The 16,434-nt window shown below is 35.6% G+C and overlaps 1 protein-coding gene across 3 annotated transcripts in view; it reads right to left on the bottom strand.

Annotated features, from left to right (window-relative positions):
• LOC132161710 (protein DETOXIFICATION 21) overlaps window positions 1-7,320 on the bottom strand; it is a 32,990-nt gene extending 25,670 nt beyond the window's left edge. The window contains exons 1-2 of one of the 3 annotated variants that reach the window (XM_088511202.1): window positions 2,336-2,403; window positions 1,777-2,072 (exon numbers count right to left, since the gene is read on the bottom strand). In XM_088511202.1, the coding sequence (XP_088367328.1) occupies window positions 1,777-2,046 (270 nt within the window). In that variant the 5' untranslated portion in view covers window positions 2,047-2,072; window positions 2,336-2,403. Of the gene's footprint in view, window positions 1-1,776; window positions 2,073-2,335; window positions 2,404-7,108 lie in introns of those variants that run through there. The other 2 variants (XM_088511203.1, XM_059571887.2) reach the window with 2 other exon arrangements.
• Window positions 7,321-16,434: the final 9,114 nt, after the last annotated feature.

Consider the following 16,434-nt stretch of genomic DNA (forward strand, 5'->3'; position numbering starts at 1 on the left):
TCAAATAAACAAAATAAATATTATTGAAACAAAAATAAAATTTTACAGCAGGCATATCCCAAAAATTAGACTGAGCAAATATGGCCTAGAGAAGGCTTTGATACCACATGTAAGAAATTCTATATATATTAAATGCTAATTAACAATAAAACTAGCAGCGGAAATAATTTAATATATATGTACCTCCGGCCATTGCTTTGCTCAAGCAACTTGAAGAACAACTTCACAGCAACCAAACTAGAAAACAAAATTATTGAGAGGTTCTTCTGACCTATGTCTACCAGTGAGTGCCAATTGATGGAATACACAGGTCTTATTTATAGGTAGGTCAAGGGACCCTCAATTAGAGCTGTTACCTTAATTATTCCTCCCATCAAGGAATAAAAATCAAATCAATACAGCTAATTGATTCCACAAAAATAATATCTTTAATTAAATCAAATATTTGTTCCACAAGAATTAAATCAGTGATTTAATTCAGAATATTTGATTGAAATCAAATACTTGTTCCATAAGAATTAAATCAGTAATTTAATTCAGAATATTTGATTTACACAATAAGCTTTAATTGGAATAAATTACTGAACACCGTAATTACATATATTTTATAATTACAATATATGTGACATAAGGGACATACTTTAAATGGAATTTCTTACAAAGAACAGTAGTTTGTAAGCGAGAGGCAAGTGGATGCCCTGTGAGTATTGGAGGGAGGATTTTTCCTACAAACTTAATGGTGTTCACTATGCATGGATTCGACATCATCTTGGGAATGGATTGGCTAGCTAAGCACTATGCAAGCATCGATTGTGCTTGGAAGCAAGTGACACTAAAGCCATGGGGAGAGGATGAGGTCAGTGCAAGATTTTCCAAATATCTTCTGCACATAATTTTCAAGATTGCCTCTGAAGTGAAAATTTGAATTCAAAATCGAGTTTATTCTGGGTACCGTGCCTATATCGAAGGCGCCCTATGGATGGTACTAGCAGAGCTGAATGAGTTCAAGACCAAGCTGGAAGAATTATTTGTATGATTACTGAACGATCGAGGTCAAACAACTGGTAGGATAACCAAACATTCGATGGTTAGGCATAATGACCATTTTGACCCTATTATAGAATTAAGGATATTTTTGTCTAAATTGGAAACTGATATTAGATCATTTCACAGATTTTGAGGTGGGTAACTCTTTGCAGAATTGCCTGGGGGAAACGCACAAGCAAAGTAAGTAAAACTCACATGGATATTTATTATTTAAATTCTTTTATACCATGATTATTTTATGTATCAAAAGTGTATGCTTTACAACTCATGAAACAAATTTTACAATAGTGTGAACACTGTTTAGTGAAAATGATTGATGAATAACAAAATGATGAGAAATATGAGTATGTAAATACAATATGCATACATCGTATGACATGGTACATTGGAAGGTGTGGAATAACTATCATGGGTTTACTACTATATGAGTTAGTCCCGATAGTGAAAGAGATTTACTTTTATGCTTAGCCTAAGATCCAATAGTATTGTAGGTGACCCATGCACCATGAACGGATGGAGTCACAACTATTGCATTATTAATTGTAATTAATGACCCCTCTCTTACTTTGCATGAGCTACACATATACCCCATATTTGTCAATGTCCATCTCTATCTACCAAAAATTGTCAAGGTCTCCTCCAAATGATAAAAATACCCTTTATAAAAAATTATAAAAGATATTAAAAAAAAAAAAAATGAAAGCTTGAAAGGTGAGAGAGAGTACATACCAGGATGCCGTTTGCAAACCTGAGAAGCACGGTGTATACGAGAGAGTAGGCAGCTAGTTGTGTAGCGCCAATGTGTCCAACAAAGGCTTGAGTGATGACATTTATCCCAAACGTGGAGAATCTGGTGAACATAGCCGGTCCCGCCACCACCCATATCTTCTTCGTCTCCCTCCACACCTTCCCCTTCAACGACACTACTTTCTCATGACAATTACTTTCTTCCGCTTCTTCTTCTCTAATTACAAGCTTCTCATTCATATCACCTTCCATTGCCAGCAATCTCTCTTCTTAGCTATCTGTGCCACCAAATATATATAGGAAGTGTAAGAGTAATTATATAATCATATCCATTAGTATACGTTAATGGACACCATACAGTTCTCCCAACATGAGAAGATCAAAAAACATTAAGGCTGATATTTATAAAACCAATAAGTTGGATAGGGTTTTCTTGAAAAGGACAGCACAAAGTTGGATCCACTTAATGATCCTCTCTTTTCTCTTTAATTTCTCTTTCTAAAACCATAACTCCTTAATTGTGTGGCGAAATTAAAGTTACCTTCTTACAAATCTCTACCTGCACTTTCAATATGTTTTGGCCAAAATCCCCCAAGCATAACAACATCATGCTTTTTACTAGTTGCAAATGAGTTCCCCTCAACTCATTTGCACTTTATAGCTTTCTTTTTCTTAGACAATTCAACCAGTTCTTAAGTTTTACTTTTGAAAAATGTTAAGGGTATTAAATCTTTTATTAACAAAGACTTACTAAATTGTTGTGTAACTCATTCATTGGTACTCGTTACATTTCTCTTAATTAATTGCTTTGTGTTTTTTCAATAAATAAGCTACACATTAGTTTGACAATCATATATTAGTAAAAGATTTAGTACTCCTAACATTTATCCATACGTTTTTTGTTCTTTATAATTTCTCCTTCTCTTTTGACATATAGATGGTAACAGCTGGATATATATATATATCCAGCTGTTACCATCATTCCCATTGATAGCATCTTCAACACGTGGATGGAGCTATCAAAGCAAAAGAAACTAATCATTCGTTCAAAATCCATACAATATTTATGATTCAAAGGATGATTATATAATGACCCATGATGTCAAAAGCATAAAAATCTTTGGGTTAAAGCACTTTTTGGCATGTCACAACATCATGTGTTTCAATTGTTTTCATGGTATATGATATAACCCACAGGAAAAGCTGAAAAGTTTTTCTAATATGATATAACCCACAAGAAAAGCAGATAATTTCAAAATCTTAGGAAATCGAGGGATCCCTATATTCAAGCCCAGATTCTCATTACTCAGGGGGCTAGAATATTAGATACAAGGTGCCATAACTCTGATTCTTAAGTCAGTCATAATTCTAACAGCGAAGAGAAAATACTATATAAGGAGAGCTCCAATAGAAAATTTTTGCCCTCCACAAAATTCTTACTTATATGTTCATTACATTCGACCCATATTCCTTCTTCTAAAAATATATTGCTAACTTAAACATCAGAGCTACACACATGTTGCATTTTGGTTTAAATGATATAATAGGTCAACCCATTTGTAACATGTTTATTAAACGAGTCAAGCCGGTAGTGTCGGGTCATTAGCAGGTTGTGTTCAAGTTTAAGGGTTTGACCCGTTTAGCTAAACGGGTCATATTCGAGTTTACCCTTATCGGAATTGCAGGTTGATCAGAACCCGACCCACCAACCTGTTTTGTTAACCCTACGTGATCTTGGTACTTACAATCCGTAATTGTCCCAACAATAACCATTAAGACATAGATCCTGAAAACTAAGGGTTCGTTTATGGTTACGATTTTCAAAAGTGTGATTAAAAATAGCGATTTTAAAATGTGTAATTTAAAAATATGATTTTTAAAAACGCACTTAAAACGTTTAGCAAAATTGTAATTTGGTCTTTAAAATTGTGCATTTTCAAAAAAACATTTTTACATACGAAGAAAACGCAAATTTTTTATGTTTTCAAATCACAATTTTTTAAAAGCGTAATGCCAAACACATTCTACATAAATTTCTTCTAGGTATGAAAGAATATAAAGCATCATCAATAATTTTATTATTATTTTTTTTTAAAAAAAGAGTTTTATTCCTTTTAGCAATTCGTTATTCCTTCAATGGCATTAATTAGCTTCAATGATTAAAGTTAAATATGGAAAATGCTAGAGATGCCAAGAAATTTACAAAGAAAATCTTAAATAATAAAAAACGAGGAGGCCGGCTCTCTTAAATCTGGGAATCAAAAGGCAAAACTGACTTCACCAATCACCACCACCAAGAAGTGGAGCATCGATCATTTCCGCACGCCTTTTGCATACGTTTGATGATTGAGAGAACCAGGCAAGCATTCTCTTCCCACCACCACCAAACCATCCTTAATCGTATATACTCCTCAAAATCATAACCCAATTGCTGATGAGTTTCCAAATGCCAACCAAACATCACCTTAATTAGCTGGCTTTTTCTTTTCCTTTTTTATTTTATTTTTCTTTTTAACTTAACTAACCTGGCCTTATCACAACATGTAACATCTGCTGCACATACTTTTCAACTGTCACTCCCACATTTTCATTTTTAATTTCTAATGACAGAAATTTTCTCCAAACTCTAATTTAAAGGAAATATCCTCCGAGTCGTTTTTTATTTTTTTTGATATGTTCATATAAGAGGGAGATGAGAGATTCGAACTAATGACCTCTGCTTCATAAGGCGTAGTATCAAGCCGACTGAGATACTCATTGGGGACAAGTGTCTATAAATATTTAAAAGGTACATTAAATTTAGTCTAAGTTAGTAAACTGATATTAATGACATTAAAAATTTAATGTGTCTTTTAATTGTGTATAGGCACTTGGCATTATTTTAAATAGGTTCAAAGATATTTCTTTCAAAATGATTTAGAGAAAATTTCTATCCATTTTAAAAATTCATTGTTAAAATTATTATTAAATTTTGGTTCAACCGTAGTGTACTTAGTTTTAAAAGCCACACTCCTTAACATGACTTAAAAAAAAAAAAAAAAAAAAAAAAAAATTGATGAATCTCTCTGCAGAAATCAATAAATATACGGTGGTGGTCTTAAATATAACTGGTCCAAAAAAAAAAAAAAAAAAAAAAAAAAAAAAAAAAAGTCTATGTACCATTCAAACTACCATTCAAAATTTAACAATATTCTCTCAGACTTTTAATTAGGATAACGTTCCTGCTAAACTATCAAAAAATTAACAATATACCTTTCAGTAAGAAGACAAAAATAACCTTAAATATTTTTCAATTAGACAAAAGTAAACCAATAAATTTGAATATATATATATATATTTCTTTAAAAAAAAAGGAAAAAATTTTAAATTTGTACACCCTAGTTTTTTATTTTTGTTAGAAAAAATGTTGGCTTGTCCTACATTACTTAAGTATGGAGAGACTTTAGTCATTAGCTTATATAAATAAATCTTTATGTTTGTCTTACATTGCTAAGGAATAAAATCCATTCCTCATGTCCTCTCAATAGATAGAGAGCCCCTCTCATGTATTTCAAGATCACAATAAAGGAGAAGATGTAGCCTATAAAGCTTTGAGAGGAAAGCTTTCATGTATTTTCTCATATTATTGTGTTTTAATAATTTTTTATTTTTTAAAAAATAATTTTTTATATTTAAAAAAAAATTATTAAAGATTTTTTTAGTTAATAGGGAACATTGACTATTTTAGCAGTCCGGAAAAATTTTAAAAAGTGGTCCTTTAAAAGAGCAAGTGGACGTCCCTAAAAAAAAGGTAAACCACATATTGGGAATGGACGTGTACCGACGAGGTATACAGGACATATATATAATAATATATATGCGTTGGATTAAAGAACGCCTCTAGATAGAGGTGGTCCCTTGCCATAATAACTCACCACATATATATACCTACTTCCATTTAAGTCTTAAGAGATGTGATAAATATCCTCTCAAGTGCAAGTTTCCTATCAAAAATTACTAATAAATTTAAAATTCAATAATCAAATATTTATAACTTAATAATAATATTTATTATCACGTCACCCAATATTTGAAATTTTGAGGAACCCAAACACTTCCAAGAGTCCGCCTCCAAACCTTGCTTCTCTCTTCTCATTTTTCTCTCACGATATTATGAGAAATTGGTATCGGTGGAAGACATTGGGTTTTTTTGGTTGAATTTGATGATGATTTTTGGTGGGTTTTGATGTGAGGAACTGAGGAAGCCATGAGATTATATATGGTGCAAATAGCCAAACAATATTCCATGGAAGAACCCAAACTAATAACGATATTATAAAATAAAAGTGCAGAAAGCATACAGCAATATTGTTACATTACTGGTGTGTCTTGGAAAAGGATTTAAAGGTACAGATTCTTTGTCTTTTGTCGTAGATGATTGCATATATAATGGCTCTTCAACAGGTCAAAACCGACACCAATTTTTCATAGCATGTGGGACCATGTTATGAAAAAGTGAATGATGATAAGTACCCACGGTTGGTAGTTAATCCCCTATCAAATGAGCTCTCTAAAGTTTAGCTAAAAAATTTGTTTTTGTTATTTTAGCTAGTTAATGCACTAAACAATAAACATCAAGCTCTCCAAATATTTCTCAAATTTAATTAAATATTATTTTTTATTGATTGTTAGTAGGTTGAAATTAACTAACTACGTACCAAGAAGAGTTATATTTTGCAATAAAGCAATTCATCTGAATTCATGAACCCAACGTTCGATCGATTGGAAGCAAAATCTATTCAATCCTATTAACTCTTGTTTTCTTTTTATTTTTATTTTTCATTTTTATTTTCTTTTGAATCGTCAAGTGTAAGCATGAGTGGCATGTGCTGTCAATGTTCACTTGCTTATTTTCTTTTTAATTCATACTTATTGATGAAAACCTTTAGAGCTACATATAACTTGCTTCCTGTACATCAACGTTCAATTCAGCACCAAAGAGAAAAAAAAAAAAAATGACTTTCAAAGTTCACATATGAAGAGGAAAAACAAGGAAAGTAATAAAATAATGAAAAACATTAAATATGGAGAGACAATTTGACAAAAACTATAAATTGCAGAAAGGATAATTTTGGCTAAAAGCACATAATAGAGAGCTCATTAAGGATGAGCTCTGAGAAAAAGAAGCGAGAGAAAGGTCTGGAGGTGAAGAAAATTTCTTCAACACAACCAATTCATTATCCTTAACCCAACACCACCAATTCATCAACAAGGAATTAAAAATATCAAGAAAAACAATCATCATGGAACAAAGATTACGGAAAAGGGGACTTACGGGGCTGATGATATTGTAAGAAGTAAGAAGGAAAGCCCAATGAAACTCTGCAAAAAGACTTCGATCACCACTGAATCATGCCGCCGAGGAAATGCTTTTCCTTCCTTAGGATTCACCGGACAGCTAGCCGGAATGTATATGTGGACGGAGAGAAATCCGAAGAGAGCAGAATGTATGAAGCGTTTCTGAAAGAGTTTTTATTTCTGTCTGAAGCCTTGTTCTAAAACGGTTTAATATTTTGTGGGTATTTTAAAGTTGAAGTGAGTTAGTTGGTTTGAGCATTTACAGTAGCATTTTTTACTATTTTGACGGTTCACTCACCGAAATATATATATATATATATATATATATATATATATATATATATATTTTGAAGGAAAATTATGAATATTTATTAGCTCAAAAGATCTGCAAAAGATCATACAAGTAGGAGGGATTACTCCTTCCCTACAATATCACCTACACTTGGTGGGGCATCCCCCAACCAAGTAACATAGTGACATGAGTGGAGGCCAATTTTGCAAGCGCATGCGCGGCATTATTGGCATCCCTCATAGCATGTTTGAAACTAGAATTTTCTAATACATGCAGCTCTCTTTGAATACATTCCATGAATTGGCCATAACTACTAAGGCACGGTCCCTCAAAATCAATGGCCTTTACCACTTGCAAAGAGTCACCCTAAAAAATGACGTTGTTGAGCCCTAATTCCTTGCAGAAGAGAACTCTGCATGCATTGCTGCTAGAGCTTCAGCCGTTGTTAGCTCTGTTTGTATACCCAAAGACATACTTCGTGCAGCAATAAACTTCCCATTAGAGTCTCTAGCAAGAAATCCCAACCCCACACGCCCTTCCGTCAAATTAATCCATGCATCCCAGTTAATCTTTACCATAGTGCGTAGTGGAGACTGGTATGTTGCAATGGTGGAAACGCGCTCGTTGGTCCCACTCGCGTTCACATTACGATTAGCCCTGCGGAAATCCTCTAGCACTGTAGTAGTTTCCTGTGTGAGCCTTGTAGGGTGGAGAAATTTTCCTTCATGTAGAAGCGAATTTCTCCTCAACCAGATTTTCCGTGCCAACACAACAAAGAGTTCAACTTCTTCCGCATAACAGCGTTTCAGCATTGACTCGAAAATTTCTTGGAAAGTACCCTTTACACCTCCAGATTTTTGTAGTCTAATTGGCCCACTACCCCGGACATCACTCGATGCTGGACAAGTCCATAGAATGTGTTCCACTGTCTCATCTTCAAGTTCACAAATGGGGCATCGGGTGTCCAGGACAAGTCCATTGGGTGTTCAGATTTGTTCTTGTGGGTAGGAGATTGTGCAAGGCTTTCCAAAGAAACAGCTTGGCCGCATTTGGTATCTTGAGTTTCCAACATTCTTTCCTGACCACACCGTCCGCCGTTCTGGATGTACCACACTCCCTGCTGGTTATATTATCCTTTTCCAGGAAATAGGCACTACGGACGGAAAAAAAACTCCATTTTTAGTTCCCCGCCAGATAAGCTGATCCCTTGCTGGTAGGGGACTAATAGGCATGCTTCTAATCATCTTCGCTTCATCCTCCAGGAAAACTTGTGCAATCAGATCATCTTTTCACTGTCTCGTAACTGGGTCAATAAGCTCTGAAACACAAGCATGTCGATCAAGTACATTTTACGGTGACTGGACCATATACGTGGTTGCTGACGGTATCCATTTAGCACCCCAGACATGGATGTCCTCCCCATTCCCAATTCTCCAGACAAGTCCATTTTGGAGCATTGGTTGGGCGGCTATAAAACTCTGCTATACATAAGAGAGTCGGTTACCTAAAGATGCCTTCAGAATAGAGCAGGATGGGTAATATTTAGCTTTTAAGATTTTCCCAGCCAAAGAATCTGGACATTGGCAGAGGTGCCAAAATTGCTTTGCTAGTAGAGCTCTGTTGAAAATTATCAAATCATGGAATCCCAAACCACCTTGGGCTTTAGACGCACCCATTTTTACCCAGCTCATCCAATGTATTCTAGAAGTGTTTTCCTTGTGTCCCTACCAAAATCATTGCATCAATCTCTGAATCTCCTCGCAAAGAGCATTCGACAGCATAAAAACACTCATACAATATGTTGGAATGGCCTGTGCCACAGCTTTGATTAAGATTTCCTTCCCTGCTTGTGCTAGAAATTTTGTTTTCCAATTGTTGAGGCAGGTCCAAACCCAGTCCTTTATATCGGAAAAAGCCGTTGTCCAGGCCTTTCTAACAAGAGTTGGTAGCCCTAAGTACTTTTCATAATTCTGTGTGACTTGGAGGCCTAAGAGTTGTGTAATTTCCTGCATCTTTGCTTGACTCGTGTTTCGACTAAAAATAATGGAGGTCTTCTCTTTATAAAGCTTCTGCCCCGATGCTACTTTGTATTTGTCTAAGAGTTTGGTGACCAGCCTCCAATCTACCGAATTGGACTTACAGAAGATTAGGCTATCATCAGCAAAGAACAAGTGGCTCAATCGAGGTCCTTTTTGGGAAGTGGGCACCCCAGTCAATACCCCAGTCTTCTCAGCTCGAGTCAAGAGTGCACTAAGTGACTCAGCACACAGCAAGAACAAATATGGAGACAGCGGATCTCCCTGCCAAAGCCCTCTAGAAGGTTGTATATTTCCAACTAGCAGTCTGTTAACTTGTATGGCATAAGAGACCGAACTAACACATCCCATGATCAACTTTATCCAGCTAGCCGGGAATTCCATTTTGTGCATCACCGCTTCTAAGAAAGCCCACTCCACGCGGTCATAAGCCCTGCTCATATCTAGCTTAATCCCCATATAGCCCACCTTACTCCACAGTCTCGTTTGCATGGTATGAAGAGTTTCATATACCGCTACTATACTGTCAAAAATTAGACCCCCAGAATAAAAGCACTCTGATTGGCAGATATGACATATGGAAGAATGAGCTTGAGTCGATTTGCCAGAACCTTTGCAATGATTTTGTAGACAACGTTGCAAAGACTGATCGGTCTAAAATCATAAACAAACCGCGGATCGGTCTTTTTTGGGATGAGGGTAATGTTTGCATCTCATTGACTCTTTTATCCATCTCTGATCCATTAAGGAAACGTAGAGCAACGGTACATACCTCTCGACCAACGGTCGACCACTGTTGTTGGTAGAATTCTGCCGAAAAACCATCAGGGCCTGGTGCTTTAAGAAATGTCATCTGCATCAGTGCTTTGTATACCCCATCTTTTGTGTATGTATCAGTCAGGGAGATCTTCATATCATTTGACAGTCTGCCTTCAATAGGGGCTATGCAATCATCAATGCTATGTGGGCCAGCCGATGTAAACAAATCTTGATAAAATTCTATGAAGGTCCGTTCCACCGAATCCTGTGATGTACAAGGTTGACCCCGACTATTATCAACTTGCTCAATTTGGTTCCTGCGCCGTCTCTGATTTGCACAGGCGTGAAAATATTTGTTATTGCGATCACCATCACGCAACCAATTCTCTTTGGCCCTCTGTCGCGATTTGAGCTCCTCTTGTTCCAACAAGCCATTTATTTCCTCTTTCAGGGCCTTTTATGTATGCTCAAATGCCGAAGCTGACTCCTCTTGAAGTGTCTGTAACTTTGTAACTCGTGCTTGGATCTTCTTCTCAGTCGGTGGTTTCTGCTTTTGGACCCACTGCTTTATGACTCACTTACAACCTAGCTAGTTGCTTGCCTTTGAAAGCCTTCCATGGATCTATGCTTGGATATCGAGCAGCCCACGAATCTTGAACAACTTTTTTAAAATTTCCACATTTGGACCAGCCAGTTTCGTACCGGAAGGGTCGCCATCATTTCCCATCTAGCATCTTCAACATGCTCATACTGAGAAATAATGGAAGATGATCTGTGATGTGCAAATTTATTTAACTCGCAAGTGCACGAATCGATTGTAGTTTAATGGATTGCAAGTGCGAGGTCGATCCCACAGAGAATTGTATTTTTGAAAGAGCAATTTATATCTAAACTAATTAAATCCTAATCTAGTTCCAAAAGGGTTTTGATTTTTGAGTTTTGAAAATTAAAAGATAAACATAAACTAAATAAAATAAGTAAATCTAAGGATAAAGGTACTAAGGTTTGGGAATTCACACTCACCAAATCATAACAACATACTTTATGTTCATCAATATTAATCTGAAGTTCTCACAAATTAAATCATATATATGTTTTACTATGCTTCAAAGAATTAATCAAAATCATCCCATGTATCCATTCATTGACCAAATCACAAAAGGAATCCAAATTCAATTGAAACACCAGATGTATCCGTAGAACAAATCACAAGGGATATCCAATTTTTATGAGTTAAAAGCCAAGCAATCAATCATATAAAATTATCTCAAATCATCACATGTATCCTTGAATCACAAGAGATATCCAAGAATCAATCCATACAATTGATTAAAAGTAAAACAATTGAAATAAAAAACCCAATAAAATCATAATAATAAAAACTTACATAAAAGTGATGTTGTTCTTCATCGGTGAGGCTTCATCCCCAACCTTAGTTGGGAATTTAGTTCCACATAAAAATAAAACCTAAACTAAAGAAAACCTAAACTAAAAAGAGAAAAACGGTAGAATTTTGCTCTCTAGGATTGTGTCTTTTCTTCAATGCAAAGAAATCTATTTATAGGCTTAGGGAAGTCCTAGAAGCCCAACTAAACCTAGATAATTTGGAAGTCTGTCTCCCAGTCAAAATAGAAGTCTGAAATCGGACTAGGATTCGTCCAAATTTGTGTCTCTTAATTGCGGGGCGATTTTGACATAGAAACCGTCCGAATTACGAAAGTTCTATTTCACAACAAATTGTAGTATTTTGAGCTAGCTTTCTAATGCCGTTTGAATCACTTCAATCCGATATTTGACCGGAGAGTTATGGTCAAAATACTAAGACGTGTGCAGAATCTGAATTTGAATCCGATCCGAAATCTTATCCAATCTGAACTTTAATCTGATTTAACCTTTTCTTGGATTTGGTTAGACTTAACCACATCATCTAGGTCTTCTCAAAGTATGCTTTCTTCCAAACTTCGCATTTTTCCCTTTAAAGCTGTAGTTTTTCTTCAACGACTTACAAAATACTAAAAACACAAAACTAACACAAAATATTAAATAACGACACAACTAAAGGATTAACTAATGTAAATAAAGGGGTCTAAATATGCAATATTTAGCACTTATCAATCTGAACTCTAGTAGGTGAGAACATCAACACCCGCATCCCTCCATGCTTCACTCCATTCCATATTAGCCACCACCCTATCCAATCTTTCCAATATATTTTCTTCCCCGGGCCGACCATCATTCCTTGTGAATCTTGGGCCTTGAAAACCTAGATCATGGAGATTGCAATCCTCTAGAGCATGCTTAAATGCTTCCATTTGTCCCCTAGGTAGGGTTGACATTCCTTTTTCTCTGCTAGACTCACAATTTCATTAAAATATCCGACACAAACCCACAGGGTGGGTTGAAATGTCTTAAGAAATCGAAGCAAAGCCCACGATTCATTTCTCTTTGTAGTCATCGGGTGTCTGTAGAACCCAGTGAATTTCCAATTTGGCCAAAGCCCCCGACTTCCAATCACCGCAAAAATATGACGACAGATAAAATTTTGAATATTAACATTAAATTGATCCTTCCAAAGCAAAATTAACCCTCCACTTCGACCCACACTATCCACACCAAACACGTAATCAAACACCCCCTAAACACCACCCTGACGGTTGTGTTTTCCCTAAAGCTTGGCTAATTTTATCTTGCCTAAAGCCACGAAAGCTTTGCTAATTTTATCTTGCCTAAACACCCCCCTGACGGTTGTGTTTTCCCAGAATTCTTTGTTCATACCTATCCCCAGCACATGGCACATATTATTATTTCTGCTTTGCAAAAAATAATTTTGACATTATTTTGCATATATTTTATCAAAATTTTAACTATTTTGATTCTGATCATTTTCTTTATTAATTTTTGCAGTGCCAAAATGGCTAGCAAAAAGGATAAAGAAAAAATTGTTTCTAAGGCTCTGACTATAAAATCAGAGTCCCCTCTTGCTTCTTCTTTGCCTATTTCCTCTGTTGCCATAACCAACAGATTTTCTCCCTTCTATCCTGATTCACAAATGTCGTACTCAAGTACACTTGCCTCCTCCTATGATCCCTTTTCTGACAAATCAAAAAATCCATTCATAAGGTATGATAAAACGTCTGCCTATATGACTCTCCCTTATTCCCAGAACTTGTTCTTTGTTGAACTAAATCGTTCTGCTTCTTCTAAATCTACCGGAGATATTGCCCTCTCCTATTTTCCTCCAAATTTTCATTGGATCCCTAAACATCCTCAGAAAAATTTGGCTTTCTATTCTGCTGTCTTAAAGCAAACTGATTCTGTCTCCTTCAAAGCTATTCCTGACAGGAATAATCCCCATAAGATACTATATCATAGTTTCTATTTTAAACGGATTATCACTGAAAAGGAATGGGGTAACCATCCATCTGTCGCAAAATCCCTTAACGGATTTTCTATCCTTTGCACTTACTATGATTATGTCGATGCCTGGTTTAAATTCTTACTTTACCAAACCTCTGTCTTTGATCATTCTTGGTTTGTTAATTTTGACAAGAATTTTTCCGGAATCCTTCCCCTCTGGTTCTCCAAATGGTGGAACCAATTTGGCCTCCTCCTTGACATCCTTCCTCTCCAACTAGTTGAAGCTTACCAAATGTTCAAGAACAACTACAAAGTTGAGTCTTATGGTTCTAAGTTTTCAACTATGCTTTATTTTGTCAAAAAATACAAAATTCATTGGATTCTGAAATGGCAATCTCACCTTTCAGAAGACAAAATCCAATGGCAATGGTTTGTCAAATGGTGGGATAAATGCTCACTAGTTGACCTCATTGTCTCCTCTGTCAAAGAAATGTCTCAAGCCCCCAAGGCTCCTGCTTTGCCACTAACGGCTAAATCCCCACTTTTGATTACTCCTAGTATATTCGCCTCCCCAAAAGAAGAAAAGGAAATATCCCCTGTTTCTTCCCCTTCCTCTGCATCTAGTTCTTCCAAGAAGAAATCTTCTTCAAAGAAGAAAGAAAAAATTAAAGCTCTCCTTGCTGCCCTTGAGGATGATTCTGACGACGAAGACGAAAAATCTGCATCGTCCCAGAAACCCCTTCAAAATCCTTACTATGAAGACACACAAGAATATTATCCTTACCCAAGGATTGAAGACTTGTGAATAGCCTCATAACAGCTCTTAATTGGACCTTAACGGCCACAATTTTCTCAAGAAAAAGATTTGCTACCATTCCATTATCGGTTGGTTCTCAGATCACTGTTCCTGACAACAGCAAAGAAAAATCTAAAGATCTTCAACGGATCACTGTTCATCATGATTTGAAGTCACTGTGCAAAATCACTGTTCACTTTTACTGTTCATTGTCATGGACGACACTGTACAGGATTATTGTTCAGACGCACTGTTCACTTCACTGTTCAAGATTTGTCTGCCGACACTACAGTGCCGACAGCAACTGTTCAAGATTGACTACTTTCACTGTTCCAGATTGGCACCGAACGTGCCTCTACTGTTCACTTTTGACCGCATTAACGCGGCACCTGCTTTCACTGTTTTATTCATGATTGTATTTTGTTTTATGCAATGTAATTAGCCTATATAACGGGCTCCCCTCCCCCATTGTAAGGCAGAGGTTTTCCAGAGGTTTTTCAGAGGTATTCTAACTTCTTCAGAAACTTTCTTGCCATCCCCTGTCTTAATATTCTCCTGTCTTCTCTGTCACTTACTTCAGTAAGCACTATCACTTACTCTTGTAAGCTTTATCCAAAATCTGTAATGATTTTAAGCTTTATAACAAGCTTTGTTTATCTTATCAACTGCCTTTAACTTCCATTTTATATTTTGATTATACAACTGTCATTACTGCCTTCTTGAACGGTTTTACTGCTTTGATTAAAATTATCTTATTGCATGTACATCACTCTCCCCTACTCCCTGCATCTATATGCATACTGCGCTTCCACCCCTCCCGTGTGTGTGTGTGTGTTTTAAATTTATTTATGTGTTTATTTATGATAATTTGGATGCAAATATATGTTTTTTAAATTTATTTTATTTATATGTTTATATGTTTATATATATGTTTTATATTGTATTAATATATGTTTGCATGAATTATATAATGATTAACAACATTAATAAAACAGAAAAAAAAAAAAAAAAAAAAAAAACACCTAGCCTATACCGTTCTGTTGCGCCTTTGATTATGCCGGCCGGGAAGCACTGTCTGCAGTTTCAAAACAAGATCATTAATCTCTTCCTCTATGGCATTTGAAGTTCTTGATGATGATCTTCTGGTAGACATTGCTGAAGCTCAGTGCTTTGCTTTCTTGCAACCCCTTACTATCAACGGCTAGAGTGGAAGTTGAAGAGGGAGGAAGAGGGTGTTTAAAAAGAGAGTGAGAGTTGCGGTTTGGACAAAAATAAATTAATTGGAAAAAGACCTCTGCAAAGAAATTAGGGGTTTTGATAAGAAAATCAAGGCCCATCTAGCCCCACATTTCTGTACTGCCCAAGCCAAATAATCAAGTGGAACTTGGCTAATTAATTAATTTCTGAAAATAATTCCAAAAATAATTAATACATCTATCAGTGTAGGACATGTGTCTAAGGATGTTTAGGCTGGTACTTGCTATGTATTAGGGTTTAAATATGTATGTCCAACCAAAAGATACTTCTTCCTCTGTTTGCTTGATGGGGATCTCTATGGGGCCACTAATGTTTTCCTTGTCTAATTCCCACTTTTCTTTTCTTTTTCCTTCTTCTTTTGGCGTATCTAAAATGTTGAGGAAGCCTTATGTTTGGATTCAACCAATTTACACAAGAACTAGACAGGAACCAGACTTAAAAATAGCATTTGTGATTGGACAAAGTTTTTTTTTTTTTTTTTTTTTTTTTTTTTCTGAGTTTGAGAAATATTAAACTGACTTCTATTCTTAGATCGCACGTAATGAGGACATATGTCACTTTAATATATAGATTGAGTTAAAAAAAACATACAGTTTGAAAAAAAAAAAAAAAAAAAAAAAAAAAAAAAAAAAAAAAAAACTTTGTTTTTATGAAAACCGCCTCTCTAGAAATCCATTCCAAGGGTTTTAAAGAACTTTTGTTGATCGAAGAGTTAATGCCTTAAAATCCTCGTTAAAGCTGTGTTTACCTCATAATAGAAGTTCAATAAAGTTTTGAAAATTAGATGAAAATGAGTTGCAGTAAAT

Source organism: Corylus avellana, chromosome 10 (genome assembly GCF_965113065.1).
Source record: "Corylus avellana chromosome 10, dhCorAvel1.hap1.2, whole genome shotgun sequence".
Lineage (NCBI taxonomy): Eukaryota > Viridiplantae > Streptophyta > Magnoliopsida > Fagales > Betulaceae > Corylus > Corylus avellana.